This window comes from Notechis scutatus, chromosome 2, assembly GCF_049901735.1.
Source record: "Notechis scutatus isolate UNSWTSFEM ecotype Mainland chromosome 2, rNotScu1.2, whole genome shotgun sequence".
Classification (NCBI taxonomy): domain Eukaryota; kingdom Metazoa; phylum Chordata; class Lepidosauria; order Squamata; family Elapidae; genus Notechis; species Notechis scutatus.
In genome coordinates, this window is record NC_142010.1 from 154,684,083 (window position 1) to 154,704,011 (window position 19,929).

The 19,929-nt window shown below is 40.3% G+C and overlaps 1 protein-coding gene across 3 annotated transcripts in view; it reads right to left on the minus strand.

Annotated features, from left to right (window-relative positions):
* Positions 1-5,824: 5,824 nt before the first annotated feature.
* The window catches only part of S1PR2 (sphingosine-1-phosphate receptor 2), a 63,614-nt gene continuing 49,509 nt past the window's right edge, over positions 5,825-19,929 (minus strand). For all 3 annotated transcript variants that reach the window (XM_087956940.1, XM_087956942.1, XM_087956941.1), the window contains exons 2-3: positions 16,374-16,483; positions 5,825-12,253 (exon numbers count right to left, since the gene is read on the minus strand). In XM_087956940.1, coding sequence (XP_087813066.1) covers positions 11,086-12,138 — 1,053 coding nt within the window. In that variant the 5' untranslated portion in view covers positions 12,139-12,253; positions 16,374-16,483 and the 3' untranslated portion in view covers positions 5,825-11,085. The remainder of the gene's footprint in view (positions 12,254-16,373; positions 16,484-19,929) is intronic.

Below are 19,929 nucleotides of genomic sequence, written 5' to 3' on the forward strand. Positions count from 1 at the left end.
CTAAGTAAAAATCCTGCTGAGAACTGTGCTTTCCTTTCCTTGGGAAGGCTTACTTAAGAAGTTCAGTTTAAAGTGTGGGGTCAGGAGGGAGTGATGGAAAGTGACAGTCCTGTTGATGGAAACCAGGTTGGGCTGTCCAGAATCCTTTTGTGATGCAGTCCTTCAAAAGTGTCCGCAATCCTCTCAGTGTAATAGTTGGGCTGTCTGATAATCTGATTCTCCACCATGGACTTTACAGTGATGAATAAATGAGGTCAGAAAATAGCAAAGGTTACAACGTTGGTTAGTCGAAGTAGGAAAGCAGGCAAAGAAGAAAGGGGCATTTCCTTTTCCTCAGGCTTTGCTGCATTGAAGTTTTTGGAGAAGTGGGCTTATATGTGGGTTTATGCATGCAAGTATCTTAGGCACGCAAGCGTTTTTTGGAGCTGGAGGTTTTCCATTCCAATATAAACCAGTTTCCTATTTCAGATTTAAAGGTGCACATAATGTATAGTCTTCTAGAATGGCATGGTAGTCTAGTGGTGAAGACAATCCTAGGTAACAGCAGATGTTTCTCAAGAGTGCAAAGAGAAAATATCTGCTGTGAACTCCATGTAGGCATCAGAAAGGGAATCCGATGATTAAACCCTCAGCTCCATTCAGTCACCCCGATTCTACCCCGAATTAACGGATCACAGGATCATAAAAAGGAAAAAAAAACACGGTCTTCCAAATACTAATTTGTCCTACCCAGTATAGTCAACAATAAGGAATAATGGGAAATAACAGTCCAAAATCACTTTCCTACATCCCCCAATGAAAATTGTGCTGGAAAATGTGATGAGTGCAGCTTTAATAACATGGGGCGCTGCTCATATTGTGTCATGGAAGGAGATACCATTTTTTGGAAGAGAATGGAGAATTTGGAAGCAGCTTAGCTACCATCTAACAAAGTGTTCCTCACTCACCCACCCCAATTACTATTGAAAAGAATAAAACTATCAACCAAATTGAGTCTTAACCTACAGAGATCCTTAGGAAGGCAACTCAGTGATAAAAATTTTCAGATTTCTCCCATTTGTCTCCTCTCCCTGGAAATCTTGAAGACTAGTTTTCTGTGAGAAGGGGTCAACAAGAGTATGCCAAATCCAGTGATCCCAAACCATATCCATACCCCTTAATAGGGGGAGGACATTCAAGATATCTTTTTCCTGACCAGGGAACATAAATAGGAAGACCTGCCCTTTTTTGCCTACTTACCTCACAATTATTATTTCTTTAATTTGTATCCTGCCTTTATTATTTTTACAAATCGCTTGTGTTGATGAATAATGACAGAGCTTTAGATTCCTTGGATTCTCTAGCATCAGAGCCACTTAAAGTTACAATTCTAAGGGTTACTCTTTCTAAGCATTTTCACCTCTGAAAGTCACATTAGCTTGAGTATATTTGAATTATGATGACTGCTACCCAAGGTTCCTACCACAATTGCTTTTAGCATTTGAAACACATGCTTAGTTTCTATCCCACATTGGTTACCGTATTTCATAATCCATATGTAAAACCAGCATTTCCCCACATTTCCATAGCACAGAGTCCCTTGGGGAGGGACAGGAACAAGAGGTAGTGTGTGTATGTCCTTGAATATTTTATATTCCTAGAAGGTTGGTTACATTTTCCTACCTATCATCAGAAGTCGAGAAAACATAGTCTTCTGTATGTTGCTGGTGTAAAATTCTTAGTAATCTTAGCTGGTGGTGCAGCCAATGATGGCGAATGCTTATATTCATATCATAAATGCTAAGTTTATTATATTTATACTGCCTGCAACAATTATTTATTATATTTGGTTTTCACTGTTCAGTGCTTTGAACAGTGGAATGTGATGGTCTAAAAATAAAGTAAGCAAATAAAGAAAAAGCAACATCTGTACACCCACTAATTCCCCCCTCCTTTCCTCATTGCTTTTCCATGAGTGTATCTTCTTTAATGTGCACAAGGAGAAAAATGCACAAGGGCCCAATTTAGAAGCAAACATTTTAATAAACACGTATCTCCATTAAGAGGGACAGTTTGTGTGTGTGTGTGTGTGTGGAAAAAAGTATTTCCGCAGGCAAGATTCTGCAGAGATAAAGGCTGCACCGTTTAGTGTATGTGCCAGAGAGACTGAAACATGGTGATATGAATGATGGATGCTCCTCGCTGCATTTGCTAGGGTAAAGTTTGCTCCATAGACCGGCCCAGGGATTTCCAACTCTTTAGCCTCTTATAGACAGAATGTATACCATGCATTGTAAATAGTCTTTTAACGGTTTGAAATCATGGGTGATTGTACAGAAGCTTGGAAATTTATTATGATTAGATTAGTTGGTATAACACAAGTTCTTTGCTATTCCTGTTAAAGGCATATATCCACAAAATGGCCACCTGCAAGTTCAAGTGCGCTAGCTTTGTTTCCAGCCTCTCTGTATTTAATTTATATCCCACTTTATATTGTGCAATTCAAAACAACATATGTGATGCTCCCTCCTCCTGTTTTTCCAACAAAAATAAAGTAGGCTGGGTTGAGGGAGAGCAATTGGTCCAAGATCACCCAATGGTTGGGTCCCTTCCCTAAGAGGGGACTTAGAACTTGACTTCCAGATTTAACCACAATACAGTACCAGGGTGACTGTCAGTAAACCAGCATATGAAGGAACTCCTATAGTTCATGATGTGGATGGAATAGGAAAACAATGAGCCACAGAGATATTTAGTATAGAATGAATGCACAGGTATATTTCAACTGGGGAATGGATTATAGTGGATAGAGAAATATTTCATATTCTCTCAGACTTGATTTTTATAATTTTGTCACCTTCTCTGATTCTTGATTTTTGCAGATTGGTCAAGTCTGATTTGTCAAACTTGAGGGTTCCCCCCTCCAAAAGTTTCCATCCAAAACTGAATGTAGTGTGGTATACACATTTATCCAATTTTGCCTGCATTTGGTTGATGGTTCTGCCTAATGTTACATAGCTTCTGCAAACAAACTTTCTTAATATGATAGATTTGTGTACATCATTTTCATGAATATATGCATAAACAAATATGTACAAACTTGTGGCACCACAAAATTTGAAAAAGTGCATTTTTAAAACAATAAGTCAGAAATGTACAAAATTCAAATGATAAGGAAATCTTGGTATATTGGTTCAAAACATACACAAAATACAAATCGTTAAATTTGTACTGTATGTATAGCAACTCAGCTAATCAGGGATTGGGGATGGAGATAATAGCAAAGGATGGATAATTTAAGATAACCAATATTACTTATGAGGATGTATACAAACACGCACATACACACATACATACACATCCATTTTGCTCTACTAAAACAAGTTTTTATAGATTTTGGAAGGCCTACAAGACCTTGAAAAATCTACTAGCAGAAACAACAGTGAATTAAATGGTCACAGCCTGAGCAATACTCATTCTATGTCACTTTAAACTCTTGATAATATTAATATCAATAAGCAATTTTGCTTATATTTTCCCTTTCAAGATCACCTGAAATCAATGGGAATGGGATTGTTACTGATAAGTGAATGGAGTGAGTTATTTGGGAGGGGTTTTCCACCCAATAAAGGAGGAACTGGTTAGTCTCTGATGGAAAGCAGCTGAGGGTCTTACCCCAAATTTGAACACATACAAGGAGTGAAAGTGAGAAGACAAGTACAAACTCTAGCCAAGGGAAGAGAGAGCCAGACATCTGGTGCATAGGATCCCTTCATGTGTACAGAAATGACAGCAGAGCTCCTTCTTGCCAAAGATGGGCATTACGCCATGCCTCTTCACCTAAAGACAAATAGACTTAGACACCAGCCTACGTATAGATATGGGTGGCATTTACCTCATTGTATATTGATGTCAATGCAGGCATCAGGAATACCTCACAGAGAGGCTATGTCACATATCCACATCAACTGGCACTCCCATATTAAACAATTACACACACACACATACATATACAGGACAAACATAGTGATACTTCATGACTATGACAAGCAGCATAAACATACATGGTTTCATAGTTTAAGATTGCAAGATTTGACATACACTGTCCTATTGAACTTAATGGGACTTACTTTAGAGGAGGCAGGCCAAAAATCTGCTTATGCATGTATACAGAAAGGAGGGGGGGGGGAGAAGTCTTTCAGAATATCCCAATATTCAGATTTAAATGATTTGTTTAAGGGACTTCCGGTTTGAAGGGCTTCGGCGACAGACAGAAATCTGCGATTGTGCGCGGTTTCTGTCTGGGCTTGCCGCAGGAGCGCCCTGAGCTGGCTGGTTTCGGGGCTAAGCCACCCCATAGAGGTGGTGAAGAGGGGGGAGACCGCCAGCAGGGTTGAGGAAAGCTGCATCTCTCCTCCTCAGCTGGCCATTACTCCCTTTCCCGAAGGCGGCTGCAGCGGTGGTCAGAAATGGCCACCACAAAGAAGAACTCGACCGGAAAAGAATGTGCAGGAGGAAGATAAGAAGTGAAAGTTTTGGCTGACCGAGTTCAATTGTAAAAGCAACAACCAAGGTACCCTGGAATTTAAACTTACAAAAAATAACATCGCTCCCAAAGAAGAGTCGGAAGCAGCGAAGGAAAGTGAAAAGGGAAAGGTTTGGCTTTTTCCCCCCTTCTCTCTCCTTCCCTATACTGACAATTAAGAGACTTAAATAAGAAATCGGAAAAATCCGCTTTGACATCAATAGGCAATTAAGCTGAAAATAAAACAAAATGCCAAAGGGATAATAAAGATTTCTGGACATTAAAAACTTTCTTTTTCATAAGCAGGAAGGGAGAGAAAAAGAATAAGGGCAGGTTCTGGAAGAGGGAGGAGACTGCCTGGAATTAAAAAGAATCTAAAGTAAAACTTCAACAAGACTTCTAAAAGATACATTTTAACTTTGCAACTAAATAGTAACCCCAGGAAGAGAAAGTGAAAAAAGAGCAAAAAAGAAACAGCTTGCGTGTATTTGAATTATTTGGTGATCTTTGGATTTTTGGTTATTATATTTGAATGACTAAAATCAATTGGATGGTTGTTAAAAAATTTATACAATGGCACCACTTCTGGATGAATTGAAAATGGAACTTAAAAAGTACAAAGAAGATGCACAAGAAGGGAAGGGTTCTTTTGGCTTTGTCTTTCAATTCTTAGAAATGGAGATTTGGAACTATGAGAAACAACAAGAAAAGACTGCAAAACAAGAAGACTGGGACAAAGAAGAAGCCATCTTTAATGAACAAGTAATTCTATGTGGGGAAGAAAAAGGAAAGGGGGGAAAGAGAATGGAGAATTTAAGACTTAAAAAAACAACCAAAGAAAATAAAAATAATTCAAAAAATAAGTATAATACTGGAAAGCAACAGAAAAGGGGAATACAGAAGAGAGAAATAGAGGTAGAGAGACAAGGGGTAAAAAGGGGAGAGAGAAGAAGAGAGGGAAGAAGGAAAGGAAAAGAAGTTACAAAGAACCGGAGCAAGATATAGAGAAACAGGACCTATTTAGAGATAATGGGTGAAAATCTAACTGAAAAAGGGATTCTATAAAGGTACATAAGATTGTATTGTTATATTAGTAACAGAAATAACTTTAGAAAATTGGAAACAACATATGATTAAAATGAGGGATAAAATAGTTAGTGTAATTTAGTGAAATGTTTGTGAATAAAATAAGTGAAATAAAATAAATGAGAAAATTGAGTTAGGAAGGAACGGGAACATTTTAATTAGTTAATGTTTTATAAAATATAAGTGAAGAGGGGGAGGGGGAAATTAACTATGGAAAGCTTATAATTGTTCCCATAGAAGTATGATATTTAATTGAAAAGTAATGTTAAAGATGTTAAGACTTTAATGAATATTAATATTAATGATAGAATTGAATTGGAATGGAATGTTGTTTTAATTATATAGTATATAATTATATACTATATTTTTTTAAGAATACAGTGTGTATTTTAAGAATGTACCAAGCAGAATCCGAATGGAAGTTATGTATTATGTTGAATGTTACAACTTTAGGGAAAAGATATAAAGGCGTCATACTCCAATCAGTAACTACAGGAGAAATTTTGTTTAATGAGAAAAGATAATAGATAATTGAAACAGGACAGACAAAAAATATAAATAGAATGATTTGAATTGAGATGAGATAATTAAAATAAAATTGAGAAAATTAAAAGAGGGGAGAAGCTAAGCAGAAAATGTAAAATAGTAATAAGATATGGAATAGAATATAAAAATGAGCATGAACCTGAATTTGTGTCTGTACGAAGAAATGTAACCCGGGATTATGCTGCTTTCAAAAAAGATGTTTTATTTATATATATTTTTCTCTTTGAGAAAACTCAAATAAAATTTACAAAAAATAATAATGATTTGTTTAAATCATTTCTCATATAATTTGCTTAACTGCTTAAAGGTACATTGACAGGAAGGTAACTCATAGTTTCTTGTTACTCTACCCCTGCACATTTTTCCTTGCTTATCCTATACCTGTTGTTTGTAACATCTCCTTGTTTAGCCATCATTTGCAGTTACAATGGTGATTAGAATTAATTCTTGCATTTATGACCTTTTCTGGTCTGTAAAGCAAAAGGAAAGCCTGCAGTAAGATCATCAGCACATTTTCAGTTTCACTTAGCAATGGCTTCACTTAGTGACGAACTGCTGGTCCCAATTGTGGTTGCTAAATGAGTTGTATGCAGGAAAATACATGACTGTATTCTGGAGCAAAGAAAGTGTGGGCGGCAGGTTCTTTAAATTACCTCCTCTAGAACTTTGGACTGCACTGCCTGTGCCTGAGGAGGGAAATCATTCCCACGCCTGCATCTCATTCTGATTCATAAAAACATCCTCCTCTCACCCTCCTATGGCGTGTTCCTACACATCATGCTGGGTGAATCATGGTTCCAGGCTGGAATCAGCTATGCAAGCAGGAAACACCCACTTCTGGCTTTCTCCTTAAAGGCATTACCACCTTTCCTGCTTTTCATCGCTTCTGTCTTAGAGATGATGCCCCAACCTCAGAAATCCACTCCCTGCAAGCCCCTAAGCACCCCTTTGTTCTCCCATTACAGCTGGATGGTTGTTGTCGTCATTGGGATAGAAGTTTAGAAAGCCTCTGTGGCAGACTGGAATTTCAGGCTGGGACAGGAATACTTAAGATAGGACTGGATTTGTGCACAAACCTAATCTCTTCACACAAACGCTTAGGGCTGGTGATTATTGTGATGCAAAATCTTCTCTCAGAATTAGTGTCCTTGGGGGTGGGGGCAGGGCAATGACTAGAAGTTGCTGCCAAGCGCAGCTCTAGACCAGTCTTCCACATCACCATTTCTTTCAAAGGGGACAAACCATGGGTTGGTCATACTCTTTCAACACGAATTGCCAGCAAGTCCTGTTGTCAGCATCAGATTAGCTCTATTGCCGGTGGGGTGGAACCTGGGGACTTGAGCCTGATGACGCAGCTGTATTTGTTTCCAAAGGTGCTAATTGCTGATCTCCAACTCAGTCCACTACTCCACGACCTGAGAAAGGATGTCCAGAGTGTTAAGCTGAGGCCTCTCGGAGCTCCATTCTCCCAAAAGCACAAAAGGAACTGACAAGGACTTTGGATAAGATGGTTCTCCAAGCACGTAATGTCTCAGCAGTGCTTTTGTTCCCTGAGGTACCATCCCAATAGGAGCTTTGGTTCACTTCACTGTTCATTGAGGCAGCCAAATGCCAAACTGGGAGTATGTTAAACTAAACCTACACAGCAAGGGAGCTTATTTTTGTGTGGAAAAAATACATGCAATTTGCATAGTGTAAGAAGCGTTGGGAGATTTTAGGAACTGCTGTCCTGTTAATGCCTTTTAAACAGGACAAGTAGTCCTCGACTTACAACCTCAACTGAGCCCAGCATTTCTGTCGTTAAGTGAGACATTTGTGAGGTGAGTTTTGCCCCATTTTGTGACCTTTCTTGCCACGGTTGTTAAGCAAATCACTGCAGTTGTTAAAGTCAGTAACACGGCTGTTAAGTGAATCTGGCTTTCCCATTGACTTTGCATGCCAGAAGGTCACAACAGGTGATCACACAACCGCTGGACACTGCAAACATCATAAATACGAATCAGTTGCCAAGCGCCTGAATTCTGATCACATGACCATGGGGAATGCCGCATTGGTTGCAAGTATGAAAAATGGTCATCAGTCACCTTTTTTTCAGTGCTGTTGTAACTTTGAATGGTCACTAAGTGAACCGCTGTTAAGTCAAGGACTGCCTGTATGTGATATAAGGGTATTGATCCTGGAAAGGAAACGCGTTTCCTAGAGAGAATGGGAAGATTGCTTCAGGGAAATTGATTTTCCTCTAGTTCTATAGAGCTGCAAGACAAAGTCAAGACCTATGAAAATGGTGGTCTCAAAATTGCTGCTTTGATATTTTTGGGGTCTTTCCTTTGGTTATAAATATTTAATATTCCCGAATGGTAATGCATTATAGAAAGAGAGAAGCTGGTCTTTCTCACTTTTTTTTTTTTAAGGCTTAGAGTAGATAAATCTAGAAAGAGTACAGAGAAGAGCAACCAGGATGATTAGGGGACTGGAAGCTAAAACATACAAGGAAGGTTACAGGAACTGGGCTTGGCTAGTCTAGTAAAGAGAAGGACCAGGGGAGACATGATAGCGGTCTTCCAATATTTGAGGGGCTGCCACGGAGAAGAAGGGGTCAAGCTATTTTCTAAAGCACCTGAAGGCCAGACAAGGAATAATGGATGGAAACTGAACAGGGAGAGATTTAACCTGGAAATAAGGAGAAACTTTCTGACAGTGAGAACAATCAACCAATGGAACAGCTTGCCTTCGGAAGTTGTGGGAGCATCATCACTTGAGACTTTCAAGAAGACATTGGACTGCCATTTGTCAGAAATGGTGTAGGTCTCCTGCTTGGGCGGGAGGGTTGGACTAGATGACCCATAAAGGTCCCTTTCAGCTCTGATTATCTGTTATCTGTTAAGTGCTCATGTTTGAATGGTATAAATTCCATTCATTTCAATCATGCTTCTGCAGGCAAACTTCCTCTAGACTGGCATCTTAATAAATTAAGAGGTTGGCATTTGCCTGTAGGATCTCTGGCCAAACCAGGGCATGTCAATAGTACCTAAACTGCCTATCTGCAAGACGGATGAAAATTTTTCCATATTAAAACTTGTTTCTTTGACTCCTGAAGGAGTCACCAACTCTTTTTCACCAAGAGTTCCAGGAAATGCCAGTTTTTTTTCAGCAACTTTTAAGTGAAAGAGTAAAATTAAAACAGAAATCTTCCCTTTCTCATTTAAAACATTGGTTTAAGCCCACCCTTTCTTAATATGCATTAAGTCTATTCATACTTGCTACAAGGGAGCAGTGTGGGTGAACATAAGCCTGCAGATCCAGACTGCTTGTGCATGTGATATTTTCAGAAAAATATCCACTTAATTGCTCGTATGATTATATCTCAGTGTAGCTTCAAAAAGACAAGGCTAAGGAAGGAAATCGGAAACCTACTTCAGGATAGGAAGGGGTGGCTACTGAAAGGTGGAGAAATGCTTTGTTATTGCTTTTGAAAACATTTTCACAGCCAGAAGTAAATCCTGTCCTGGAGAACATAAATGCATTCTGTTTCAGTGAAAAATATGAAAAACAGAAAGAACAAATTTAGTAGGGATTATGATAATTTTGCAATTATTTCTCTTCAGTATCCACAAAAGCTCGTTATGCATTTTTCTGCATTTATTTCATCAATATGTATAGCCTTTGCCTTATTAAAAAAACAAAAACAAATTCAAAACTTGTTTGGCTTCCAGGCTACAGTAGAGGAAGAAGACTTTTAAAAACATTGATAAAAGTGTCTTGGCGAGGATGAAGAGAACATATAGTTTGGCATCTGTGATGTCATAGACATTAGCAGATATGTACCCCAAAATATTTACATACATCTTTGGAAGCAGCCCTTGCATCCCTCTCAGAATGTAAAGAGCCAGATATTTCATATTTTCAGCAGAAGTATAATGAATATACCCTCTTGTACTTCTAAAGATATGATTGTCTTCAACTTCAGTCACTATGGGTAGTCCTTGACTTATGACTGCAATTGAGCCCCAAATTTCTGTTGCTAAGCAAGACAGTTAAATGAATTTTGCTCCGTTTTATGACCTTTCTTGCCATAGATATTAAGTGAATACCTATAGTTGTTAATAACATGGTTGTTAAGTGAATCTGGCTTCCCCATTGACTGTGCTTATTAGAAGGTCACAAAAAGTGATCACATGACCCCAGTACACCACAACGATCATAAATATGAGTCACTTGCCAAACATCCAAATTTTTATCTCATGACTCCGGGGATGCTGCAACAGTCGTGTGTAAAAAGGTCATAAGTCACATTTTTCCCCCCAGTGCTGTTGTTAACTTTGAACAGTCACCAAATGAATGGTTGTAAGTCAAGGACTACCTCTAGACAGGTAACCCAGGGTTCAAGGGGTTTGGGATTATGAGCCCTTGTAGTCTTGTGTGCCTCAGATTGAAGACTGGTTTAAATCGACTAAACGTGCAAACGGCCTAACTGATCCGAGCAACCAATTGCTTCCCAGGGAAGAGTGGGTGAATGTTTTGTGCAAAGAGGAGGATGAATGGCTCCAAGATGCAGGGCCAAAATAACAACAACAACAACAACAACAATAATAGTGGCAAGGGCAAGGGCAACACAGGCAAGAGCAACTTTTAGAGAAGAGGAGAATCGTACCAAATCGGAGTCTAGGTAGCGCAGGCAGCTACCCACCCTCCCCGCTTCATGTCACTCCATCATTCAGCAGCTAATCATTCTGTCTCTCTCTCACACACACACACTCCTAACATAAAATCATAATACTGTGCAGGTCTTAGTGAACAAATGGATACCTCCGTGTAAGTCCAAGGCAGGTTGATTTGACCACCAGGACAATATATTCATCAGGTTTGTACCGCTTTCTTGGGCCCAATCCCACCCACCATCCTTTGCCATTGCCTGGCTGTTCCACAGTCCCTTTCCAGGTGTCCTTTTTTCACACAAACGTGGAATGTTCCTTCATGAAAGGTAAAGTGGGAAGATCCTGTTTTGGAGTGCACCGCTCCAAGGAACTGGAACTGCGGAGAGGGATCATGCAACGCTCTGCTGGCTTTCCCTGCCCCATCATCCCCCAGCAACAGAGCACCCTTAGGAACTCCTTCCTCATGTCTTTGCTGCGGAGGGTATAAATGAGGGGGTTAATGGCTGAATTGAGGGTAGCAAAGGCAAAGAAATACTTTGACTGGTAAAGGATAGGACAAGACTTCCTGGCGCATGAAGTGTCTATCAGGAGGATGGTGAAGGCAGGCAGCCAGCAGATGATGAAGGCCCCCAGGACAAAGGTAACTGTCCTGAGCAAGGCCATTGTCTGGGAGCTGGCTTTCTCAGCGTGGCTGCAGCGGACAATGCGGTAGATCCGGACGTAGAGGACCACTATGGAAAAGAGGATGACAGTGAAAATGGTAACCACAAAGACAATGTAGCTTTTAGAATAAAGGGGCAGAACAGTGGAGCATTTCTCGAGGTCCGACATGCAGTTCCAGCCAAGGATGGGTAGCCCCCCAATGGTGGCTGAGATGACCCAGCAGGCCCCAATCAGCAGCAGCATCCTGCAGTTCTTGTCACTGCTGTAGACTTTCACCTTGGTGATAGCCACGTGCCGTTCAATCGCAATGGCTAACAAGCTGAAGACTGACGCGGCCAGGGTGGTAAAAGCAGTGCCTTCTCGCACGAACCACTGTATCGGAGTGAGGCGAAAGGTGGCTGGGCCCGAGAGCACGATGTTGGCAATGAAAGCCGAGCCAGCCATGAGGTCCGAAAAAGCCAAGTTGCCAATGAAGATGAACATGGCAGAGTGGAATTTCTTGTTCCTCCAGACGGATATGAGCACCAGCAGGTTCTCCAGGATAATGAAGCAACAGAGCACAATGATGAGGATGGCAACGGGAGTCAGTGGAGACTCCTCATCTCTCTCCAGCTTATCCTTAGTGTAGTTGTAGTGCTGGAAGATTATGTCCTTGTTGAAGTAGTACTTGTAGACGTTTCCCATGGCTGGTTACCGAGGTGCCCACCTGGGGAGGTCTCTCTCAGAAGACATTTGGATAAGTCTCCACCAGAAATGAGTTCACTTGGAACGGAGGAACCGAGGATCAACCAGGTGAAATCTGAAGACAAAGAAGACAAGAGAAATCAGGCTATTGCTTAAAACAGCAGATGAAAAACCAATGTAGAACAGGTGAGGGAATAGAGACATTAAGTACGCTTGTCTCACTTCATCATCATGGTCATCATTTGAAGAGAGCTCCCTGTAGAATAATCCAGCCCAATGCTCAGGTTTCATCTTTGCTTTTTTTTTAAAGCAATATTTTGGATTAATGGAGATGTTTGAGGAAGTTGCTAGCCAGTTCCTCAGTTGAAAAAACCTGAGCCTTGCTTCCTACATTCTGGCTACTCAACATGGAAATCTGAAAAAAAAAAAAAAGCCACATTTACATGACATTGCTTGTTTTATGGAAAATGGCTTTACGGTTGGACCAAATTAATCATGTTCGAGTATATATAATTAAGCTATTTGCTGATTTGTGCTGACAAGCTTAGGGAGGAGTGACAATTTCAGTACACTTTTGTATTTGTCTTGCCTGAAATTCAGTTTATCCTGTTTCTGCATCAGTTTGTAATTTAAAAAAAGGCACAGCCTCCCTTCCAGAAGCCTCCAAGGTTGTATTTCAGGTACCCCTTTGTGTCCCATCTACTTCATAATGGTTTGAGGGTTTTTTGGCTGGGTCATATAGTTAAGTTCATCATGCTTATAATTCCAGATACTGGCTGGGTGTTACTATACCAGCACAGGTACTTCAGTAAGCACTGCACAAAAATGGTCCAATAACCACGGGTATCTCCGAACTTGGCTAGATGCAAATCTCTCCTCAGAAATAACTGATCTTCCTCCACCAGCACTGGGGAAATCAGGTCCAAGGGGCTTTGCACATTTTTGTTTAAGAGGGATCAGAGAACTTGATATTTGAGAAATACAGAACAAAGCTTGAGAGATATGGAAAAATGTCAAAGTAAGATAACGTCTTCCATGAATCAACGTCAACTTCCAGTGAACAACAATATACAAGTGATTTGCTACTACTGCCTTCTGGGGATTCTTTCTTTCTTTCTTTAACTTCCCAATGTAGCATCCAGCCTTGATAGTCTCCTATTCAAGAACAAATCAGGTTCTGATATTGTGCAGCTTTTCTGAGATCAATCAAAGTCGGCTACGTGCTGCCATCTGCTGTGAGAAAGTCAGGGGAGTTAGAACTGTTGATCAGTAACTATCTAAACGCTTCATGCCTATTATCTCTGGAATCATCCTTGCAGTGGTGTTGCAAGGTAGGTCAGTGTTATTATTTCCACATTAGGCCACATCTATGAGAGAAAGGTGGGTTAACTAAGGTCACAGCTGTGGTGTGACTGGCAGTACAAACTTCAGTCTCTTGGGGAAGATTTGCATCTGCTGGTTAGAAGACAGAAGGAGTAGAGATGTCCTGCGATGGCAGCAAGCTGCTGTACCACCCCTTCCCTTCTCATGTGGGATTATTTATAGCAGGGCTCTCCAATCTTGGCAACTTGAAGACTCGTGGACTTCAACTCCCAGAATTCCTCAGCCAGCAAAGCAAAGCTGGCTGAGGAATTCTGGGAGTTGAAGTCCACGAGTCTTCAAGTTGCCATGGTTGGAGACCCCTGATTTATAGGTCAATTATGATTCCTTATTCTTGTTCAGACAGCAAGTCCTTCCATGCATAGGATGAAGTCAGAAGAGGGATCTGTTTTTCAGGCCATACCAGCTTTAAGAATATACCCTGATTACTGCCTCAATATCGGTCTGACTTTCTCATCACAAATTGTCCAGTGACCATTCCTTTCCATTCCAGTCCTGTGTGTTTATTCAGAACATAGCAATAATTAAAGATTCACTGGCATCTTTTGGAAAATCTATGAGGGTGAAGGGCACTAGTGATCAAGCTCTAGTTAATATAATTCATGCTGAGTCAAAACACTGGAACAACCAACTCACTATTGTTGACTCTTACTGAAACAACTTCCCAGCGATCCAGATCCCAGAGATCCCAGAGATCCAGATCCCAGAGATCCCAGAGATCCAGATCCAGGCTTTCCACAGTCTTTCTTTTTCAGAACTCTCTATGCAGCAGAGGTCCCCAAAAAACAAATTTGGAACCTTCAACATGCAAAGTACAAACTCTGCACTGAGTTATTTTCATCAAACTGTAGCATCGGAGGAGGGGAAAAAAATCTCAAACATCTGATAGCATATGTTCAAATAAGAATAACATAATTGGTGTTCCAAGAAAAGTTATTTCCTTCATTTGGCTGCTGGCTTGCAAAGCAGTCCAAAACTTGGATCTATGGCATCATTTTCTCCTGTTTTTCTAATAACATAGATCCAATAAAGTCTCTTTTTTGAAAGGAAATGGATTAGGAACCAAAAATTATATCAGGCACAACTATTATCAGGCCTAGATTCTAGAGCCTTAGTATTCCAGTTAGTCAAAAGTGCGTGGAATCTCAAAGACTGTGTGATGACCCAGGGTGGGATACAAAAGCAACAAAGTCACAAAAACAGGTGAAGTCCCTTTAATTCCTTCAACTTGTCTTCAAAGGTCCAATTATCACTGACTGGAGGAAAAACTCCCCCACAAACAGTTGTGAAAAGGAAGAACTTCCCTTCAAACTCAGAATACATATAAATTATAAATAGGAAAAAACAACACAAACCACACTGAAGCAATTAATGAGACAAGGCAGGATAAAGGCTTGAAGACGTCCATAGATATCAAAATACACACTGGGAAGGACGCCAAAACTCAGATAAGAACTGACAAACTAGAAATATTTTCACACTTTGCTTCCAGCACTGGCCCATGCGCAGTTTGTCCTTTTCAACAGTCCTCACAGCTGCAGCCCATGATGGGGATCAAGGCCTTTTCCTCCCCCGCAGATCACACTATTCATGTTTCTCCCTTATCCGCTCTTCCCTGCGTGACCTAGGATGAAGAGGGGATGGGCCTGGGTCTTCCTCTGAATGCTCAGCTGGCCTCTGCCCCTCCCCAGCCTCCTCCACAACCTCCGTAGCCACACTCCCACTCCCTGTTGGCTGCTCCTCCTCTCCCTTGGAATCAGACTTCAACAGAGGCATGACAGACTGTAAAGTTTCTGACCACTGTGCTTGGCTGACAATTTATTGCATTGGCTCAATAAGGCCCAAGGCTCAAGGAAAGATTTAGCAGAACTAAGGTTCAAATACTTAGGACTGCTGAACACAGGCCTAGCTAAAGAAGCACCACAAACATCACTGGCTTTTAAGTTCCAGTTTCCACAACTCGTGGCTTTGATCTTTTCAGTCTGCTTTTGGAGAATATACAGTAGAATGATAATGAGATTCCCACATTTAATCAAACATCTGTACAACAATTAAGGTGTGCCTTTGCTTACTTAAGGACATAATATGATTGTCAAAGAAACAAGGCAGATATTCAAGTAATAGCGTTGCCCTTTTTCCCCTCATTAAAATACATTGTCTTTCAACTTTCACTTAAGTAGTAGGTTGGGAGCCCCACCTTCCCTGAAACATAAGTCTCCAAAAGTTAGAGGCCTGAACCCCAGGCGGATTGGAGCAGTTCCTCACTCCCACGGTGTGTGTGTGTGTGTGTGAGTGTGTATGGAATACAAAGTGAAATTGCTTCCCTCCAACTTAAAACACTAGGCAAGCCCTCTGCTTACTTTCCACTCCAAATTGTTAATTACTTAAAAAGCAACTAGGCATCAGCCCCTCCCAAGGTCTCTGGAAAGGAGGACGCCTGCTGGGAAGGGCAGCACTGACTAGGGGACAAACCGGTACACAGGCAAGTACTTTCAGGCAGTTCCATCTCCCAAGCAAGAAGCAATGAGAATTTGGCCACGTGCACCAAATATTGACACAGCTATTATAGGAAACATTAATCACAGCTGGTAATTCATTTCCTTTCAGCTGTAGAAGCATTTACCGTTCTGGATCTCTGTTCCTTCGTCTCACTAAGTTGCTGAACATTTCTGATTCATAGCAACAGGCAGTTCACTGCACAACAAGAAGAACAACAGGAGCCAAGTTGGCCCTTAGAAATTCTTCCATCAGATATGTGGGCAGAGAAATTGGGTGGGCGAATTCTTCAAATGGCTCCAGATGGAGAGCCTCGCACAACATTCCTCAAGGGCACCAACAAAAAGAAAGCAAGTTACCTGCGGAGAGCCTTAGTTAATGTGTGGGGGTGCAGCTTGATTCAGAAAACTCAGGATTCATTTCTAGTTCGGATTCCCAGCCTTTCAGCAGCAGTCAGCATTATGTTTTTCTGAGGAAATGGACAGAAAGCAGAAGAATTAGCAGATGAGTCATTCTACAGTATGTCACTTATTTCCAGCTTCTTATAGTCCAAAGTTACAATAAATTTATACTTCGCTATTAAGCCACCTCACTGTAAAACAGCATACTGCACAACAAACTGAAACAATAAGCAGTGACCAAAGCTGCAAATTCTGACTAATTAGGATTATTGCCATTGATAGCAAATATATGAGATCCCATAACTGAGCTGCTGATTGGCATTAGTACAAAACTCCAGTTTTGCATCCTTAAATATGGCTTTTCTCCATTTTTGTATAATGCAGAGAACCGTAGCGTGGTTTAGAGCAAGATTTTTCACAAGGAGTTCTTTAGTGTTTCATGAGAATATAATGGAGAAGAAAGTGATGGTCAATCTTTTGTCACTAGAGCTTTGTCTCTTGATTAGGGAATTTCTTTTTAATCAACAGGTTCCAAGGCATGAAGAAGTTTGGAAACTGGTTGTTCAGAGGACCAGAAAAACCTAAGGTTGAATTTGTGCTTGATCCTTCCTGTAGATTACACACAATGGAAGATCTTTGCTGCCTTAGTATTCCAAGCAGTATGTCTCTCTGGTTCACAAACATTTTAGCTACATGTACCTTTCTGATTTCTACAAAACTGCTGCTGTTTTGATTTGAAAGATCTTAGCTCTCTATCATTTTAAGTCAATTTCTAGCCCATTTGACTGCAATTTGCACAGAAACATATTTGAAAATATATTACTGACACCTAAAGGCAAATGCGAAACAAGACTTTTGAACAAATAAAATCCAATGAGCAGAACTGCAGTGTCTTCCAATATTCTTTTTAATCCATTGATAGAAAACTAGCCAAAATCAATTAGATAAGATTGTAGAAAAAGAGGAAGCCTGAAATATTGTGCAAGATAGTTCATCTTATATCATTTCTGATGAAAGCCATCTCCAGATTTCTGACTTCACATGTCTGTCTAAAAATATGAACATGATGTATTTCTGGCTCATGTATTTGAAAATGCAGCAAAAGTAGTCTTTCTTTAAATCATTCCTACTCTATAAGGCTTGTGTAAAGCTCGGTCTCCCATTTGTAGAAACTACTACTTCATGTTATGTGTTTAGCATGTTGGGGAAGGGTGGAACATAATCATTACATCATAATATAAATAATGCAGCTTACATATTTGCATCAGGAGTCATGACATCATTATGTAATAATACCAATTAACCAATGGCATATCTTATTATTTTGACACTGTCATGGTTTCTGAAAGATGATATTGCTTCCCAGATTTATTTATTTTTGCAGACAGTCAGACAAATCACAGCAGCATCAAAGTAAAAACATGGACCTTTGTGTGTGCCTACACAAGCAAATTGCTTTATTTCTCTTTTCCATGGTATAGCAGTGAGAAGACCTTTGTTATAGCAGTACTGAAGACAACTTGTGGGATTTCTGCTGGGTTTCCACCCCCGCTCCCCCAGTTGGGCTAAATTAGCACATTTGAAGGGAACTGTGGGTTCCTCTTCAAATTATTTTGATGTGTTTGGGGACTAGGAAGCAATGCTATATATGGGCAATATATGAAACCTTTACTTCCCACTTAAAAATCAGTACATTGCAAGAAAACACATGTGGAAGTTGAAACTGTGCAAGTTCCATTTATCTAAAAAATTGACATGAAAAGTTGCCTGAACCACTTCATTACACTACTGTGGTAATCTGTCTGTGAGGCACGTATATTTGCACATTTTATCTAATACAATGTTAGGTTTTAACCCAACAAAGAAAAAAAGATTTATACTTCATGCAGCAGGATAGTGGTGCCAAATAATTATAATAAATTTACATAACTAATTCAACCATTCATGTAGGTAATTACCCAAGTTACAAACCTTCTAGAAAACTCATGCATTTTTCAGTCTATTTCTCAAAAATGTAAATCATTAGTGGTTGATAGTCTGGGACAGCAAATGGCTGATAATGCATAAAACAACCATGTCTGCACTGATGCGAGTCTACTAAAAAAAGCAGAAAACAGAAATCACAGAGGAAGAATTTCTTAAGCGGTTAATGCCCACATTTTCATTTTCACTTGTACTGAATTGGAAATGTTTTGCTGTCTCTTCTCTCAGCTTAATAATCATGCTAAGCACAGGCTCATGGACAAGAGGAAAGAGAGAAAGAGTGCTTTTTTTCATTGCTCCATCTGAAAAATCCTTAAAGAATGTAATTTAAGCTTTCACTCCTCTGTTATTTTACTACTAATTCCATTTCTTCTTAGGAAAATCACTGTCATTTTTTTCTTTTTTAAAATAACGTTAATATTTTTACTGTATAAGATTGGTCGCTTACAAGATTTAGGAACAGTCTTCCCTAATGTCATGTCCTGAAAATGTGTTGCTCTGTAATATTCCTCATCTACAGCGAGCGAGCTGGAAAAGCCAATAACTGTGGGTTTTAAGAATTATAATCCAATCCATATGGAGGGTATTATGTTGAGGCTGATAGGCTCAATAAAGTCTGAAATAAGTAGGCTAGACAGAAAGGATAATGTTTTTCATGCTTTTCAGTTGAAAATGTCAAAAGAAATCTGTTGAGAGTCCCACTTTTGCAAAACAGCTTTCTACTGTCTGCTTGGATTTGTGGAATGCTTGGATTTTATTTACGTCTAACATGTCCCCACTGATGGTAGACATAGGACAAGGGTAATGAAAAAGTGACCAGCCATTTCTTTGTCTCAGTTAAAACTTAGAATGTCTATCTTAAAGCAGGAAAACAAACCCTCAAAAAGCATTTTATTTATTCTATTCACACTGAAAAACAGGGACATGAAATCATCTTCATAATAGAAGAGCAAATGAGCCACAAAGGGCATGAACATTTCATCTTCTTCCCTCCACTTCAAGGGAAGGGAAAGTTTCTAGACAACTTCAAGAGGCACCCTTATCCAAGCCTCTGACTTCAAATCCAGAACAAAGCTTTGAGACAGCCTAGGGCAGGGGTGTCAAACACAAAGCCCATGGGCTGGATCCTGGAAAATGTAAGGGGCTGGCCTGTGTTGCTTTGGCCCCGTCTACCCAAAGCGAAGAGGAAACTTGCCAGCAGTTTGGGGAGTGGTGTCAAGCTGACCTTGCCCACCCAATTGGACACGCCCAGTGAGTGGTGCCAAGCTGACTTCGCCCACCCAGTTGGCCATGCCCACTGAGTGGTGCCAAGCTGGCCATGCCCATCCAGTTGGCCACACAGCCCAGTTCCCCCCCAGGTCAATCACAGCCCTGATGTAGCCCTCAATGAAATTGAGTTTGACACATCTGGCCTAGGGTGTCCTTTTATCATTGTTCAAAAGTGGCAATAGGAATGATCACAAAAGCCAGGTCAGATGTGAGCAGAGGTCTAAAGAGCCTGGATATTGAATAGGAGGCTGGGCCAAGCCTT